This window comes from Balaenoptera ricei, chromosome 6, assembly GCF_028023285.1.
Source record: "Balaenoptera ricei isolate mBalRic1 chromosome 6, mBalRic1.hap2, whole genome shotgun sequence".
In the NCBI taxonomy this organism is placed as follows: Eukaryota; Metazoa; Chordata; class Mammalia; order Artiodactyla; family Balaenopteridae; genus Balaenoptera; species Balaenoptera ricei.
In genome coordinates this window covers 95,546,170-95,565,844 of record NC_082644.1, presented here as the reverse complement: position 1 = coordinate 95,565,844, position 19,675 = coordinate 95,546,170, and the positions used below count along the sequence as shown (strand labels likewise).

Sequence of the window (19,675 nt, the reverse complement as noted above, 5' to 3'; positions counted from 1 at the left end):
CTTTGTGACCACCTAGAGGGGTGGGATAGGGAGGGTGGGAGGGAGGGAGACGCAAGAGGGAAGAGATATGGGGATATATGTATATGTATAGCTGATTCACTTTGTTATAAAGCAGAAACTAACACACCATTGTAAAGCAATTATACTCCAATAAAGATGTTAAAAAAATAAATAAAACTATGTACCTTTCTTGATTTCCTCTTCGTGGGACTGACAGAAAACTTGGAGTTTAGTTTTATGTGCAGCCGTCTTATACAGTTAATCTCCTTTTCTCAATTTTCACATGCCTGCTTTAAAAAAAATTTTTTTTTTAAATTTTTGTGTTAAAATTGTTTCTTGTTTTAAGTTGGGAGAATCCCTTCTGGCAAAGAGAATAGACCAAACACAAACCCTTAATATCCTGTCTCCAAGTGTGAGGTTATAGTATGAGTTTGGTTGACTGAAAGCCCTTTTGTTTTGCCTTGAAGGCAATTCCTTACTGTCGCCTCTCTGGTCTGACATAACTGGCCAGGGAGCTTATAACTACCTAGAGAACTCTAAGACTTCTATTGAAATTGCTGATAAGCCCAGGAAGTGGTCTAATAGCGTAGCTTTGCTTTTTCTGGACTCCAGTATGTAACCTAGGTATATCTTCTAAAATTATTTTTCTCAGGATTTGGACAGTAAAGGAGGCACAATATCAAATTAAAGGCACAAAGTATTCCTTACCTTCACTGCTACTTGCAACAACTGAAAAAAATTAACAATAATGTGAAGAGGCCTGGCCTTGTGGGTTAGTTCCACAACACCTGGTCAAAAATAGGAGGCCAGAGGGCCTCATTAGGATGCTGGCTTCTTTCTGAAACTTTCGACACCTCTAGGAGCTTTGAGCACCATCTGAAGCTGAAATTTCAATCACAACTTATATATTATCCTAAAGCGCACAAGCAGTATGCCTCTTAAAAGAGACCCTCTGGATTTTTCTTTACTGTCTAAAATTTGAGATTGAATACAGATTATACTTTTCATAGCCAAACAGAAAAAGAATATCTGGGTACCTTTTAGGAGATGTGAGGCTTTTCACAGGCTCTTTAATCACTAGGTGGTCTACGGAACAAGAAATTGTGTACATTTGCATCAGGACCACACCTCCAAAAAGAATTAACAGTCCAGATTGGTTAATATTCTTTAGTATCTCAAACACCTGTAGTGTCTGAGGACTCCTCACAAATGTTCTCTAACAACTTCTTTTGGCAAGCAAGTTATAGATAAATAACTAGGGGTATGATCTGGGCATTACTCACATTTGCTAATGAAAAGCAGTCTGTACAGCAGCCTCTCAAGAAAAATCCAAAATTAAAAAACAAATTGGGAGAGATTTATTGGTATTGCAAAAGGTCTTCCACTTAAGAACACCCCTTTCTTAGTCCCCAATATCATTTAAAATAGGATTAGTTTTAAACAAGCTTGATTTTTCCAAACTTCTCAAGCTTGTTGAAAAATCAACAAGCTTGATTTTTCCATAATTTACTGCCTACATTATGGCACACCACAGTTCCACCAGCTCACCAACTTAGCACAGATCCAGGCTTCAATTTATGTGCAGGGCACTGTACCAAGCACGAGTGATTTCCATGGTAAACGTTATCTAACAGGCTTTTCCTCTCTGCCTGATGATTGAATTCAGTTGCAGCCTTAGCATTCACAGAGTGACTCAGGCTCCAGCTAGGAAGCCTGGCTGGGCAGCGGATGAACTTTGTACTTCGGAAATTAGGTTTTATTTAGTACATTTATGTTTCATACTTCAGGGATCCTAGAACATGCTGAGAGATGCTGGAAAGAAACAGCTGGCCAATTCCAGGGCACCCTTGCAGCATATTGACCTAATCTGAAAACAAGGTGTTGCCCACAATCACTTTCTATTGCAGCACAGCAGAATACGCCACCCCCAAATATGACTGCAGGAGTTCAGGACATGCCACCTCAAAAAAAATGCCGCTTTGTTGTATTACTGCGAGCTGAAGGCACTTGAAAACCAGCAAATGTGGGTGAGGTATTCTCTGAACTCTCTTTATCTCCCTGGACAGATTCTCCAAAAAGAACTCAAATGTCATAAATCCCCTTCTCAGGAGTTTCATCAACCAGGGGAGATTGACTCTTATCACAGGAGAAGAGCCTAGAAGTCGACACCACACCCAGACACACTTTGCCATAAGCTATCATGCCGCCCAGCTATTCCTCTAAGGGTCCATTCATCTTTCCTAAAAATCATTTACTCTCCCCTAAGAGGCCTACATCCTCTCTCCTCTTTCCCTATTAAGATGGTATTTAAATCTGAATTCTAAGCCACTTAGAGGAGTTACTCATTTTTCCTGGGTATCTCACATGTATACCTGAGGTATACATGTTAATAAACTTCTGTGTGTTTTTCCCTTGTTGATGTGTCTTCTATTACAGAGTCTCAGCTAAGAACTCAGAAGGGTAGGGGGGACAATTATTTTCCCTCCCCTACACTATTCATCACCACCCTGGGCATGGGAAAGTGCTACGACACAGTAGACAATGACATTCTTTCCTATAAAATTTTATTTATCACATAAAAAAATTCTATACATTTGTTAGACTAAAATACAGTTTGCGTTATAATTCTGGAAACTGAGTCAGTACACAGAAAACTTAGCATTAGATCAGTACTTTTTTTTCTAGTTCATATTTCTGCACAAGGAAAACATTTCAAAGCTCCATTTCATATAGGCTCATTGTACTCTGAAGCCAGATGGAATTCCATCCAATTCAGAGCTCTTGGAAGTTAATTTCCCAGCAAGATTTGATAACTCCAGAAAGTTAATTGCTTAATATACATATTTTTAAAGTCCTCTGAGAGCACAACACTCTGTAAAGTCTGCACTGTGTCAATGACAGTCACAAATACTACAGGGCTATGACCATGTCTGCGGGGCATGTTCAAGCACCTACATGTTTGTTTCCCCACCTGAATACAGTGTAGTGACACTGTAATAAAGAAATAATAATAAGGAAAAAGCCCAAGATAATGCTAAGGTAAAAGATCCCAAACCAGGGAATTCATGGAAGGCTTAACCATGATCCTATAGTTTGTAATGGACAAAGACCGGACATGATACAAAAATTCATTTTGACACTGTGAAATAGGATGCAAATAGTAAAACAAAGCAAAACCAAAAAGACAAAAAAGGCCTCAGATTGAGAAATATGTGGCACCACAACATACTTCTCATGCTGGATTTCACAGCAGTGAGATGTCGAAACACATTGATGGGCATTTTCTGTTCAAATCACCCCATACACTGGATGGGATCTGACTGGTTGGGATGTTAGGCTCAGAGCCTGAGAGACAAAGAGCAGGTCCCTCTGCAATGACTGATCTTTCAGACTTGGCTGCTTTATTCTAGGAGCCTATTCTAAACTCAGGAGTTCAGGAAGGCTGTGGCAGAAAGTACTTAAAGTTGGACCTTAGGTCTTCAAAAGATATGCTTTTGTCTTTGGTTGTTTTCCCAGAGCCCCTGTCATTTTGTTAGGTGCCCTCTACACTTTTCTCCCCACTCCTGTGTTAGTTGTAACAAATCAGATCAGCTAACAACCTCCTGAATTTATTTCACTGGGTACCACATCTATTAGAAGTGCATTCAATGGTCAAGAATATTCTGAGACAGTGTAACTGAAACTTCATTATGGAGCTCCCAGTACCCTTTTATAGGATGGACAAAATCAAGAGAACCTCAACAGCAACATAATCTAGTAGCACTAAGGCAATATAGTAGAAGAAAGGTAACATCCCCCCCGTGATGTCTTTGAAAATCAAAACTAGCCAAAACAAGAGGGCCAAAAAGTTCTGGGAGAACACTGCTAGAACCCAGAGGAAGGGGAAAATTTACTCAGTAGTCTCTGTCTCCAATCATCAGTCCCAAAGCTGTCCTAGTATTGTTTCATTCCTATGAATCACCTCATACAATTTTTGAAAAGAATCCTGTCTTAATGATCCATGTGGTAAATGAAGGAAGTGCTCACACTTTCTAGTGGCAGGTAGAATGGTCTGCAGGATGCTGGTAGGACGTTCACTCCAGTCCTGTGTCCATTCATTCCTCAAGTCTTTTCTTTTTTGTTGTTTTTTTTTTTTTTCTTTTTGGCCGCACTGTGCAGCATGTGGGATCTTAGTTTCCTGACCAGGGATCGAACCCACACGTCCCCTGCGTTGGAAGCGTGGAATCTTAACCACTGGACCACCACGGAAGTCCCTCAAGTCTTCTTTTCAGTGCTTACTTTACTCACATAGAATGGTTTAACACATTATTCCTCAAAAAAATAACTGGGGCTTCCCTGGTGGTGCAGTGGTTGAGAGTCTGCCTGCCAATGCAGGGGACACGGGTTCGAGCCCTGGTCTGGGAAGATCCCACATGCCACGGAGCAAATGGGCCCGTGAGCCACAACTACTGAGCCTGCGCGTCTGGAGCCTGTGCTCCGCAACAAGAGGCTGCGACAGTGAGTGGCCCGTGCACCGCAGTGAAGAGTGGCCCCCGCTTGCCACAACTAGAGAAAGCCCTCGCACAGAAACGAAGACCCAACACACCCCCCAAAAAAATAATAAATAAATAAATAAATAAATAAATAAATAAAGTTACATCTGTTAAAAAAAAAAAAAAAACTAACTCAAACTAATTTCCTAGCTGATGGGATGGGTGGATCAGATTCCTATGTGAAAGTCAAGACATTTCCTTTAGGTCATACACTTCTATGACAAAAAGACATTATCAAATATAGATACTTACACCGGACTTGGGCCCTTTTCCACCCAATATGGGAACTTCCACCTGTGGTCTCTCCCTTTGCTACTGTGGAAGGTTCAATAGAGTTCTTCTGGGGTTGGGGGGTGGGGAGGAGAGCTGACTTTTCTATTTTCTTCACCAGTCAATTAAGACATTTCCACTGCTTTCTTCAGCTTGAAAATGTAGGTAATAGTTTGATGTCTGACTACAGGTCATGACCGCCTGGAATCAAATCTTAAAAAACTTCAAATTCCTTTAAGGATGTCTGCCTGCTTTTTCAAGGGCCCAGAGGACCCTCCATATAGTTGCAGCAAGCTTACCTAATAGTAAGGTGTAAATGTGAAGAAACCCACATGCTCCCTAAAGAAAGAAGGTGATGTGGATGGGGGGGGAGTGGAGGCACAGTCCCATGGGCAGTGGTCCAAGGCTGCTCTAGTGGTGACCGGAAAACAGGAGGAAAGCCTCACTGATTTACGAAGGAGAAAAAAATAACTTTTGAATTTGTCCCCCCAGCATCTGCTCCTCCAACTTTCCACTAAAAGTTTTTTGTCAGCTATGGACTACGGTAAATTTGCTAATTTATCACCATCTTCAAATGTTCTTGGTCATGTTGACAGAGGTATATTTTTAGACAGTGATCTAACTGATAACACTATGCTACAGATGTCATAGCTGAGTGACAATAATAAAGAATCTAGTGTTTTGGTAGATGGATAATTACAGGGATTCCCTATTCACTTCTTCTTGGATTTTCTTGTCCATTGCAACTAATTTGGTACCTTGCCAAAAATTCATCGTAGGACACATACAACCTCACACCTCCAAGGAGAGAAATCTTACTGTCTTGAAGATTCAGTGTTGACGTCCTGTTTTTCATTCAGATTAGTGTGGTTTTGATTTTCAAAGCTGGTACTAGAAGTTTTCAAGTTATAAAAAGGATTCCAGACAACAAGGTCCTACTGTATAGCACTATATTCACTATAGTGAATATAGAGCACTATATTCAGTATCCTATGATAAACCAAAATGGAAAAGAATATTTTAAAAAAGTATATATATATAACTGAATCACTTTACTGTACAGCAGAAATTAACACAACATTGTAAATCAACTATACTTCAATTAAAAAAAAACGATTCCAGGTCTGAAATTGGTAAGTACCATCTTAAAAGTATCTTCAGTGGAGGCCTAATCACTACTTTATTTCAAAACACATTATCAAACCAACTTTAGAGCAGCCTCTGACTTGTGTTCCTTAGGCCCTGAGGGGCTGGGGGCTGGGTGGAGACTGGCAGTCTGAGGGTCCCGAAATTCTATTAGTATTTTAAATGTTCCTAAGTAGGCTATGTGACTTTGAGAGAAAGGTAGTTCATTGCTTTCATAAGCTTCTCAAAGGGGCCCTTGGTCCCCTCAAAAGATTAAGAACCTGCTTTTGAATATCAAATACTAAATTCGGGTCTTAGAAAATAAAAGTGAAAGATTTCTGAAACATTTGGAAATTACAACGTTTTCATGTTCAGCTAGATCTTGCCTAGACCATGAGTAACCTGAAAGCCTTACTATTCTGAATTCCCTGGTCTAGAATGTTTATTCCTCAGGAAATCATTTATATTGTAAAACTGAGTATCAAAACTGAAGAAAATAGCCTAATATTTGGGTCTCTAACAATTGCATATCTTTTCCACAAATTTACTAATGAATTCCTTTAAAAAATATCCAACTTAAATCCTGCTCATTTAATTTAGAAAAGTGATAGCTGTTCATGTGATACTGAAATGGAAGCATCATTTGTCTTTTTTTTACACATATAAAAATCAAGGAGATGGGGTGGAAGAAAAGGTACTATAATATTTCCATAGAAAAGAAAGGTTTTCCACAGAAATTCTCAAGTTTAAAAACGCTGCACTGAAGTTTTTTGTAAGAAAGATATCTTCAAAGATTTAAATCTTGGATTAAAAATTTCCTCTTAAATTAAAACTTGGAGAATAAGAATTTGACTCAAATTTATGAAATGTGAATGGGGGAAAGTGTGCTATTTAAAATTTTTCGGTGTGTACAACATGTTTAGCTTTTTATTTTGTTTTCTAAGTTTGCTAGCTTTATATTTTCTCTTGGCACATTCAAGCACCCTGCTTTTTCACAATGTGGGCTATGTGTCATTAAAAAGATGAGCTTATTCTGAAAGTAGCCACTGTATATGAAGAGTGCCTACTTTTCAAATGGGCTAACATGTATTCCTTAGTACACAAAGATACATGAATATGCATTTAAAGCAAAAGGCATTCTGCACTGTGATTATATAATACACAAAGCTCTGCTTTATGCATTTACTTATGAACCCACAATTTTCCAATATATATTCACAGACCACATCTTAAAAACTCTAGGCAAGCCATTATAGTGCACTTTTATCTATCAGATGGAATATATGAAAAGAATACAGAGATTAACTGTGGCAAGTGCATTGATAAGCCTCCAGACTCTGAGGATTTTGATTTTGTTTTTTTAAGTAGCGGTAAAAATGCAGTAGAGAACTTACTGAAAAGGTGAAAACTTTTAAAGACCTTTCTGAAGGAAACTTCTCAGAGGCTGTGTTAAAGGCTATTGGAAACTCCAAAAATTCAAGTGAGGTTGCTGATGAAAAATAAGATAAAATGTTCAGGTCACCATAATTGGCAGCTCTGGTTTTAGAACTGACCCCAGAATTCTACTTTGAAGGCCAGGAGCCCTCTTGAAATGGCCTTTATTAGCTATTAGTGGTGCTTGGTGGAAATGGTCGGGGTCTTGAGGGCACTAACATGGCCTCACAAATATTTGGTGCCTGTAGTTTCCGCAGCTATTTTAAGGGAGAGGGTGGAGCAGAGGAGCATTACTCCGGTTTCAAGGGGCTCAGGACCACTATAAAAGGGGTCATCTCCTCACCACCCCCTACTGGGGTGAAATCCTGAAACTGCCCTGGGAAGATAAGGGAGCCCTTGGCAGATACCGAGGTCAGTGGTATTGGGAACTGGCAGCTTAACGCACTTGGCTGAAAAAAAAAAGACAAAATTAGAGTAAGGGAGCATCTCTACAAAGGAAAAACTTATTTCCAGCTTAATTTTTAAATAGACTCAGTGAATGCCCCCTCCTCAACCATTATGCAGAAAGTTTAGGGACCAACACACAGTTAAGCTACTTATATTGCAGTAACATAGGACTTAATTATGCTATAGGATAGGATAAAAGCTTTGATCCTTAAACATTAAACATTGCATTAAATGGTTTAAAGGAAGAGCCTGCTTTGAGCTGTGCTCGTCGGTGCAGAGATTATACAATCTCAGCGCTCTGGCTAAATTCCTAATGTTTACCTAACGTACTGGTAAGCCTCCCACAGAAGATGGGTCTCTTGGATTTATATCGAAATATAACCTTTTCCCTTGCATATCATACACGGCAGAGCTTACTCTTGAGGCAGGAGCCTAGAAAGTCTAAATCAGGCACCAGAACCTTAATTTTCCAATGGCAGCAAACGATCACGATTCTCTTCTCACTGTGATCACCACTGACAACTGCAGATGCTAACTTAACTCTGGAAGTAGGCGTCCTGAACACAATTTTGAAGATCCACCGCAGACAAAAGACAGAACCCACCACACAGAGTCACTGGTTGATAAAAGTATTCAGGTAACCACATTTCACAGATAATTTTGGTCCTTCATCTATTCTCACTTGGGCAGAGATGGAGGCAGTGAGCGAACAGCAATAAGGCAGCCCAGAGCCAGCTGAAGAACGGCTCACGAAGAATGACAGCGGCAGCAGGTCTATCCGAACATAGCCTCAAAACATTCAAATATCGCTAAAAGCCTCTGTGAGGCTCTCTGAAATGCATCAACGAATGAAGCTCATGAGAGAGTGATAGTCTGTAAGTCAAATATCTCTCTGTGAGTGTCTGTGTAATATATATGCATATCTGCATATATCTACCTATATGGCACACATATTCACTTAGGGGAAACAGCCTGGCAATTAATCCGGAACTCAAATGACATGGTTACACATAGATCATAATTGCTAAACACAATGTTAGTAAAACAAAATTTATTTGTAAAACAGGACCTGTTATAGAAAATGGCACACAATCAAGTTATACAAAAATACAAAATTTCTTTCTGATTACAGTTCTAGTTGCAAATGATAATTAGAAAGCATTCCTGTTGGCTTCCAAACAGCTGAGATTGCGAGCATAGGGAACAGGCAGCAGCAGGAGTCCATGGTGCCGGGACGTCCAAGTGAGGAGAAGCTAATTTCCAAATTCAATAATTCCACCAGGTCACTCTGGAGGGACACCTCCTAAGATAAGTAGCTCCTGTAATGAATGTCTTCTGTTCTGATACCCATCTTCCATACTTTTGCCAATCCTAAATTTACTTCCCAATGTTTCTTAATGTCCACAATCTGTGTGGCTAGGAACCTGAAGGTAGTCTGAATTTTCTTACATGATTTGCTCTCTCACCTATTTGGATAATTGTTAGTTACGTAATTATATTTATTCCATTTCAAATGATATAAAAGAGTACAATGTTATCGTTTAGTGACATCACATGTTAGAATGTTAACTTCTGGAGAATTAACTGTTTCAAAATAGCTACTCTCACAATATTGTTTCCTGTGATCTTGCCAAGACGTGAGCTCCTGTTTCTTTAAAAAAAAAAAAAAAATTCTGGACTGTTATTGCAGATATTCTGAAAAATCAGAAATATTACATGAGCTTTGAAAAGAAACCGAGGCATTTAGCAAATTTTAGCCTAGCTAGAGTAAAGAACATGGATACTTAAAAAAAAATACAATTTACCTTTTGCAGAAATTTAAAGGTCCAACCCTTTGAAAGGAAGCACATTAGCAAACAGCTGCTTATTAAGCCCTAGTGACATTAATTGTACACATTTCCATAATACCGGTCTAATTCACTGTCTAATTCTGGTAGGAGGCAATGCTTTCTTTCAAAAGATTCTCCTTCCATGGAAAGATAAAATGCTGAGGCTTTTTTTTTTTTTTTTTGTACAGAGCCTATATTTAGTGCAATAAGTTTAAAAAATCTGCTCTGAAATATTTACTTTACATTAACAAAAATAGCTTTTTTTAAAAAAATTGTAACAAAAAGGAGTTATCGCATAAACAGATCATGAATTATTCTTAGCAAATTACACTTTTTTTTCTTAAAGCATTCACCATTACAATAAGCAGAACAATGAAATATTAGCCATTCATATCTGGTAAGCTTCAGGAATTAAAAAACCCCCCAGAACCCAAAACCCATCCCCAAACACAAAGAACGTTCAACACTTGAGGATCAAAACATTAACCAATTCTTCAGTTAAACATTGTAGAATTCTGGATACTTAATGAATTGTCAAGGAGAGGAGCACCTGCCAGTATGTTTTCAGATTTTATAGCAAGCATTTGAATAAAATGGCTATTTAGCCCTAAGCCACTGAAGTTCCTCTGAAGCAGAAACCCAAGTACCAGAATTTTCAATGCTTTGTGTTGCATGTTTCTCTCCCTTTTTCATTCCTTCCAGCATTACTTAGTCTGCAAACCTATACACAGAAACTTAAAGGCTAAACTTGCTGGGTACCCCAGCTTCCTTTCAAATCAGGCACACAAATGTGTGGAGGATGCTACTGACGTCAAAATGAAAGAAAGACAAAATATAAGAGAAAAGTTTGCATAAGAAAGATTATCTACCCTTTCCTTTTTTACCTACTCTCTTATAGAAGCATTAGGGTAAACTACAAATACCTGAGGAGTTGGTTACTTTTTAATGTTGGCTGACAAATGCATGAGCTATTACGAAAATTCCCATATTGGGTCCACTTGTATGTTTCTAAAAGGAAAACGACATGGCTTCTTTGATTGGGGAAAAATGAATGGAGTAACTCCTTATTTACCTGAAAGCATATGCCTAGTCTCATTCCACTAGGACTTATGCATCAGTAAAATAAGGTCTTGATTTTTATGCACACATCAGGGAAATCACCCCTGAATGAACTTTAGACAGAGAATTCGGTACAATAATTTTACCTAATTTAAATAACTAAAGTTAAAATCTCCTCTAAGTTATTAAAAATGTTAATCAGATATGAATCTTAACATTTCCATTAAGACAATTACAATTGAAAACATTAAATGACGGCAGTTGCCTTGTAAAAGCCACCCGTATGAAAGGAGTACATGTTTGACAAAAATAAGCATAAAAAAGGTATTAAATCCCTGTTCCTGTTCTCTGATTTTGGCTGATTATGTGTGTGTGTGTATATACATATACATATATATACACACATACATATACATATATACACACACCCACACACACAAATACATAGTTATGTGTATATATTGTTTTGGAATGTCAATGGGTTCCATAACGGTCGGCTAGGTTCAAGCAGAACTTGCTCCCGAAGCCTAGAAAACAAAGTCATACAGAGTATAATCTTAGACAATTACCATTAAAAGGAGATCATGAATGATGTTACAGATACACAGATGGTCACAAACAGCAGTAAAGCAAAATGGATTGAGAATCCTTCTCCCCCAAACCTAAATTCCAGGGGCTGAAATTCCTGTGACTGTTGAAAGTCACACTTCCCTCTGGGTCATCTTTGAGATATGCAGAGAATTCATCTCTAGTCTATATTGTTATAGTGTCCAGGTTTTTTCCTCCATTTTCTCTAAGTTTTTCCTGTATGATAGCGAGCAGATGGCCAGATGTCTCTTTCTTAAACCTCTACATCACATTTGGTAAATTTTTCTAAAATAATTTTCAAAGATTTATAGAAAGACCTTACAAACCTTCAAAGTTTCCTTAACTAGTGAGGCTCTCTCAAAAAAAAAAGTCTAAGAGGAAAGCTGGAAGTACTTATGTTTAGTTTAGTGATGTCCTGTCAAAAGTAAAAATTTAAACCTCATTTTTCTGAACATTATTTTATAGACTTAAAAAAAACCCATATTAAACTATCCCATTAAGGAGACAGACAGTGAACTCCAACAGCAGTGTTTCTACAGATGCAGCAAAATAGTTATGACGCTCTGTTAACAGAACTTTCATCTATGGGAATAACATGTGAATTAAACCAAGCAAATACAAATAAGCAATCGTAAATTCTACCAATCCCCAAACTTTAGGATGGAGTTTCTCAGGTACTTCTTTAGGGACACACACAAGATGGTGGTGGTATTACGGGTCAACTCTTACCATGCATACTTCGAAAGAGAGCAGATTTAGAGGTACTGATATGCTTGAAAGATTTAACTATCCTGTGAGCAACAATTCACACATCTCTCATGGGGACTTTCTGAACCACTTAAAACGTCATTCTTAGAGATCAAATGCTACAATGTCCAAAGCACCAGAAAAACAATGCACATAGAAGATGTATTTTGGGAGACGGCAGAGGGCTTTGCCATTAATCTGCAAGCAACGAATAACATAAAATAAAAGTAAAAGTGGAATGAAGATTTTAATGTGGTGTTTGAATTAAGGGACATTAATTTAAAGCTGAAAGTAATATTAGGGGGAAAACATTTCTACATTTTTGGCTTCTGGTCTACCACAATTCAGCTATCTTTCCCTCAAGAATAATACAGAAATACATGCCAATTCATGGTCGAAGTAGCTAGTCCTAAACCTCTAATTATTTCTCCCTTTCTTTAAATGCTTGTTACTGAAGAGTGATTTAATGTACGCTTCAACCACTGGAAAGACAGAAAAGGGGGGAAGGGTGGTTTACATTTTAAGATTTTATATGTCTTTTAAAAGTTTTAGGTTTGAAACCTTATTTTCTGAACAATTAGGACAACCAAGCAGTGGCAAGAAGGAAACCTTCCTCATTTTTCCAGGCTATCTTAGGGTTGGCAGAATTTTCACTGTGGTCCCCCTCAGCCTACATGAAGTAAGAGGGATGCAGAAAGAAAGGGTAGGGAGGCAAGGAACCTGACAGGAGGGATTGGTGATTAGCGCCCCCTCCCTGTTCATCCAGTTCTGTCTGATGCACACTTAAAAATAAGAGTTACATGGCCATTCTACATGCTCTTACTTATGATTAGAGTGATCTGTGCCTTGGGAATATAAACATTGAAGTTTTGACTTTATCATCATCAATGCTATTAAGAGCAACACCAAAACAGGCACTGGATGGGGTTACAGAGAAGAGTTTATATCCAAGCATTCTGTTGAGGCTTTAATGTAGGTTGAAAATGCAGTTATTTTGCATGTACATATACCACCCCCCCACCCCTGCAATGAAGCCATTTCCTTTATTCTTACATACTTAAATGGGCTTGTTTTATACTACATATTTCTTAAGTTGGACACCTACAAATCAAACCATTTATTAAAGTATAAAGGAGAAAGAAAAGAGAGTCCTCACCTCTCCTTTTTTTGGACATTATATGCAAATAGAAGGCATATTGTTTTAAAATTAAGTGTTTAAGGATGTAGGCAATTATATAATATTCTGAAATAAACATGCTATTTAAGAATAATACACTTGTAATACAAGCAGTAATTAGACCAATATAGCTAAAGACATCTGTCGTTATGCAGTGGTAAGAGCATATATGGGAAAAGCTACTCAGGATTTTCTTACACTGGTTAACTTTAAGTTGCTTTTATCAAATGAAAGGAGAGTGGTTATATATATCACTGACCAGAGGTAATTTATCTTTCTCACAATTAAGCTGAGGCTGGAGAAGACCAGATTGTCTTATTGAGTGGGAATGTGGGTGTTGATGGAAATAGCCTTGTTTGCTACTGAAAAATAGCTTAAGAAACAAAGAAAGTACAATCCAGGCAACAGAAGAAAAAGTCAGCAAAGGGGAAAAGACAGCAACATAAACAAACCAATATTAAAAGAAGGGGGGAATATGAATTTCAGCAAGTTGAAAGGAATTGCTATCATCACTTCTAAAATAAGTATCAAACTGTCAGTTCAAGTGCACAACCAAATGTTCAGTCCCATGAAAACTAAACACTGACAGTTAAAAAGAAAAAAATGGAAACTGCAAGTTCACCTCAGGGACAAAAATATCCCCTGCCCCACCATGAACACTGTTCCTTTCAGCTTACTTTTACAGAAGGTGGTCTCAGTTGTGACAAGAATTCTGCCATCCAAGTGATGGGTAAACACACAAACAGAAAGAGCAGCACGTCCTGCGTGACACAGATCACAAAAGCTTCTCCGGAAGAAGTGCAGTCAGTGAAGAGAGAGAGAGAGAGGAAGTGAAAGTGAAATTCTTGGAGGGCGGCCACCTCCTCATCTCCACCTACCATCGGTTTCAGCTCTCTGGCATCTGCAACACCTCCCTTACCAGCTTCTTTCATTGCTTTCCTACTGTTTTCCACAAACTCCTGCAAAACAGGGACCAAATTACATAAATTCTTAGGTCCTTTCAGACTTCAGTTGGTAGATGATTTCTAAAGAACATTTACATTTTTGACTCAGTAATGGTAAATGGATGGCCTAAAAACATAGCAATAAGTAATATTTGGTACCACACACAAGAGCAGCTAAATTTGTGGGGATGCAATCTGTTGATATAAAACCTTTTTTCCCACCATTCCTTGTGACAATCTCACTTAGGCTCAAAGAGATGTTAGTTCTATGTGAAAGAGAAAATATCTTTTGTTTTTTAGAAAAGACTATTTTTCCACACTTAGAATATTGTTTTATTTGTTGTGTTACTTTTTCCATATCAAGGTTAAATGGAAAAGCAACAACATTTTACTCTATAAGCCTCCTCTTTAAAATAACCCTAGGAGGTAAAAGAAAGCATTGATACTACTAAGTATAGTATACTGTTTTTACCAAGCCATAAATAAGCTACTTGAAAAAAAAAAGTCTATCTGGCCTTGAAATTACTCCATAAAGCAGGAAGACAGGGAGTAACAACCAGAACCAGTGGATAGAAGTAGTTAAAATGGGATTATGCCCTGAAGGAAACATTTTTATCCTGTCAAAGTTTATGGAGCACTTCCTCGTTCAATATCTCATCATTCTTATAGAGAAAACTAAAATAATAAAAACTATATTTTTTACTCTGCTTTTCTTCAGCGGCTTAAAAAACAAAAACAAACCTCTCCTCCTAAATGCCTTAATCACAAGAGAGATGCGATGCTTCTATGTCAAATTCCATTATGAAAATAATCAGTTAGGATTATAATTGAGATTATGAAAATGTCCAAAATGTAGCTGGTAATGTTCTTAGTAAAAGAGATAATGAGTACCAAATAGGTCAGTTGAATCACTTGGAATTTTCGAGATTGAAAAAAAAAAAAGAATCTAGCTTATTTATTAATACATTTATTTTAGATTTAACTGGATAAACCATGTTTCTGGAAGATGGTTTGTTATTTCAAGGTCTAATGTTTAATCTTAAATATTATCCATTCTTGAGATAGGAATATTTTACAGTTTTATTAAAACACATCTTTAATTGGGCAGCATTTGACATTGATACTAGTATTTAAACCATATTAGAATGGTTTCTAAATTTTTTAAAAAATTTAATTGAGGTTCTAATATAGGGAGGCTGCAGAGGCTACGTAACTATAAAGAATCTGAATATAATATCTGTGTAAAGGTTCAGATCTTGACTAATGGAAAACAATACCATCTACCAGTCATGGGTCTGATAACCTGTATTCATTACAAAACTCCTTCAGTTTGGCCTGGCATACTTAGGATAATGAGTTTTAACAGGGCTGACAGCAATAATACTTGGAAAGGTGGTGGATGGAGAAATACAGATAGGCACTACAACCTGGGAAATAAAACTTTTTGTCTTTGAGCTCTGATTCAGGAAAAGGCATTTAGAACACCAGCTGTCCAATGTTCCAGTTCAAGGGCTAAAGAAGTCTATTCAAGTGTATCTAACTGGAGAGATGGAGAGAGCAGTATGGAATAGTGTGAACTCAGGACTATTAATGGGAAACTGCTCTAGCTAGGTAGATTTGAAATGGTCTCGTTCATGCCAAGAGGATCTTCTTCCCTGATTTCCCCAAGACTAACCTCATTCACGGGTGCTGAAGGTTTAATTCTGAATTACTCAGTTTCATATAATGGGAATTAAATACAGAGAATGGTCTACAAAATATTTATATTAGTATTTTTATCCTTAAAGCAGTAGAGGGCATTTGTGGTACTTACCATCAGCACTTTATCCATATAAAATTCTCTGCCTGGGCTCCCATCATTGTATTTTGTATCAATGGCAAAACACAAGAATAATACATCCACTACCATTTCGTAAATGGACAGGAAGCAATGAGCGACTAGGAAAGCAAAGAGGCAGACGATGATCAGAGGCAGCACCCATACTGTGTAATCTTGCTGGTAGTTGAGCAGCATAATCCCAGCCAAACCTGTGCTGCAGACTATCAGCACCTGAAGCAGAGAGAACAAAGATCACATTTAATAACCTCCTGCAGAAAACCATGATTTCTTCATCATTTGCAGACTTTACCATTTATAAATGATGGTTGCATGAGTCCATGCCACCTCACATTAGAAAGCATAATCCATAAATACCCATATACATGTATATCACATAACATAAATATCATCCTTGTTGACACTAAAAATAATCAAGTTTTCCAAATGTTATGCTTGTTTCCTAAGACTTCACTCATTTAGCATCTGTGGCAATTTTTAAGGTAAATGTATACATATATTAGAAAAGAAATTATACACACCGTTAGCACTCAGAAGAAAATTATTGACATTGCAGGGTATTGCTATGTATTTTTTCTAAGCATTTTTACATATATGAAATAGTATTATATAAACATATCATTAAAAGCTCTTCATTAATATTTATATATCATAAATGTTTCATAAATATGTATTCAGCTACATATTTATATTTTATGGGTGATTTAAAATTTATTTAACCATTCTCCTATACTTGGAGACATACTGTTTTCAGATATAAATAATGCTGCAACGAACATCTCTAAGAGCTTTTTCTTTGTTTCATATTTTATTTCACATAGAATATGTGCTAAATTTAATATGATTTGCCATGAAGTGTTGATTTGGACTATTTGTGGAGAAAGAGGTTGCCAAACACACTCATGCTGTAAAAAGAAAAGAAATAGCCATTTGCTTCCTGTCAAGAACCACCTACTCTGATGCTTCAACACTGTACATGCAGCACTTTAAATTTTCTATGTTCCTTTTAATACTTTTTATTTCAGTTTTTCAATAACTCTATGAATGGCTTATGGCAAACATTATCACCCTCATTTTATAGACTGGGAAACATGCTTAGAGGGGCTAGCTGATCTGCCCAAGGCCACAGAGTAGAAATAAAGAGCAGATACCATTCAAAAAATGGTCTTATGATGCCAACACCAGTACTCTTTCCAGGTAAAAATTCAGCAGATACTTGGATACTGATATATCACCGTAACAGATTACACTGAATCCTAGTCACACTCTTCCCCAGCCCTTTACCTGGCCTAGCATCAAGCTTTAAATAACAAAGGAAAAGAGTTCTCTAGAACCACAGCAGCCTTTCCTTGCCCAGTGCTGAGGACAGGCAGACTGAGAATTCTTCTTTTGCCTTTCCCCCACTATTTATCAACACCAAAACATCTCTCACTCACCATTATCTTAACCAGGAATTTTAATGCATCAGAGGATATATTGGTTAAGCTATAAATTGATCCCTCTCTCAGATGATTTTAGGGAGCAAATCTGGGTCTGCTCCCCTCCCATCATTTTTTGTGGCAATATACCTATGAATCTTCTCTCACAGTGACTTATTTTCTGGGGTCATGTCCACAAATAGCTAATTAGGTCCATTTTTTTTCACTCTTCTGTTTCAATTTTAGGATGAGGTATTTCTTATACTCTTTTTCAATGTTTTTACATCCACCCTATGGGAGAACTCAGCTGCTTTACACTCTCTCTATGCCACTAAAAGTTAAACCACATTTGAAATGTTAAAGTCAATTATAGGCAGAAGATGTGGCTCAGACAAGTAGATGCTGAGACAAAAGCTGTTAAGGTAGAACACTGTCACATGAGAACCAACTTCAAAAACTAGTGACATTTACCTTAAAAAGTCAAAGAAATGTAATAATTACTCCCCAATATAAGGAAAGGGTATCATGCACTCATTCAAGCAGAAGATACATTAGTGGTTCTCAAACTATTAGAGGGGCTGGAAATCCCTTGGGGAGTTTGTGAATAATGCAGATTCCTGGGTCCTGCTCCCAGAGAATCTGATTGGTTGGATTTAATATGAAGCTCAGCAATATTCACTTTAAAAGAACCCCTGGGTGATTCTTAGAAAGTCCACAGCCTATAAGGAGTACTGCTCTATATCACTGATCTCCATGGTAGAGTACACCTAGCCAAGAGAAGGTTCAAGAGAATCACCTGGGACTTCTATTTGTATTTCTCATACATTTAAAATTTTACACTTTATAAAGCATATATTAGTGAAAGCTATACATATGTCATTAATAAATAAATGTAAATATATTGGGGAAATGTGCTCAAATTATTTTTTGGTAATAAGATGTTTGATTTTAAAGGTTTAGACACTCTTGTTATAAAGGATAAATTATTTGTGATGCAGTAGAAGAGATTCATACACAGAGTAGGATGTGAGAAGCAGGAAGAAAAGGATGCTGGTTTTGGAGTCAGAAAGATGTAGGACTGAATCAGAGTTAGACCTTCTTAGTTTTGTGACTCTAAGCAAGTTCACTTAACTTTTCTGAGACTGTTTTTCCATCTTTAAGAGAGACACAATAGGACATACATCTCGTAATTGTTAAAATAAGCATTCTGAAAGCATTTAACATAGTGACTGGCAAACTTAGCTTCTTTCTTTCTTTTTTTTTTTTGTCATCATAAATCTTGCATTTATGATGCCCTTTTCCCCCATTGAACCCATATTTTGAAAGATTTTGTTTACCAACAAAATAGCATCAACAAATAACTCATATTTTTTTAATAATTGAAGCCAGATTAAATTATCAGCTAGAACATCTAATTGTCATAAAAAGTATTATCAAATAGAGGTAAAATAATTTCAAACAGAAGCAAAGAAACAAGATTTGGGGGATTTTTTTGGTATAGTTTTATTGGCAATAAATATGCAGTATGCAATATTTATTAGACTTAAAATGCAATATCTATTAGACTTAAAAATATTTAAAAAGCTTCTAAATCACTATTCTTAATCTTTGAGGACCCTGTAGGCCAATGATCATAGGTCACAAGCCACTAAACTAGAGGAGCTAAGGTCTCTTCCAAATCTAATTTACCATTCCATAAAATCATTGGGGCTTCATAGAAATGGAATACAAGACACTGTCTTTTGTTTTCTTTCTAAAATCAAGGTTTTGAAAATTAAATTTTAAATTTTGAGATATTATGAATTCACGTGCAGTTATAAAAAGTAACAGAACGATTCCATGTACCCATTACCCAGTTCCCTTCAATGGTAACACCTTGCAAAATTATAGTACTAAGTCACAACCCAGATATTCGTACTGATACGACAAAGATACAGAACATTTCCATCACCACAAGCATCCTTCGCTTTAACCTTTTATAGATATCCCTACTTCCCCCCTCCCCTATCACTAACTGGGTGACCACATATATGGTCTCCATTTCTATTGATAAAATATTGTCATTTCAAGAATGTTATATAAATGGAATCATACAGCACTTAATCTTCTGGGATTGGCATTTTTCACTCAGCATAATTCCCTCAAGATTCATCCAAGTTGTTCCATGTACTAGTAGTTTGTTCCTGACACTTTCATAATGTTTATTATGATCTACCTAGTTGAACTATCTGATCAAAAACTATTTCTGCATACTAGTAGACATTAATT

At 37.1% G+C, this 19,675-nt stretch overlaps 1 protein-coding gene across 3 annotated transcripts in view; it reads right to left on the bottom strand.

Moving 5' to 3' along the window:
* SLC44A1 (solute carrier family 44 member 1) overlaps positions 1–19,675 on the bottom strand; it is a 209,555-nt gene that overhangs the window by 45,886 nt on the left and 143,994 nt on the right. Inside the window, exons 14-16 of one of the 3 annotated variants that reach the window (XM_059925222.1) lie at positions 15,966–16,202; positions 14,087–14,167; positions 8,845–11,223 (exon numbers count right to left, since the gene is read on the bottom strand). In XM_059925222.1, coding sequence (XP_059781205.1) covers positions 11,200–11,223; positions 14,087–14,167; positions 15,966–16,202 — 342 coding nt within the window. In that variant the 3' untranslated portion in view covers positions 8,845–11,199. Of the gene's footprint in view, positions 1–8,844; positions 11,224–13,716; positions 14,168–15,965; positions 16,203–19,675 lie in introns of those variants that run through there. The other 2 variants (XM_059925223.1, XM_059925220.1) reach the window with 2 other exon arrangements.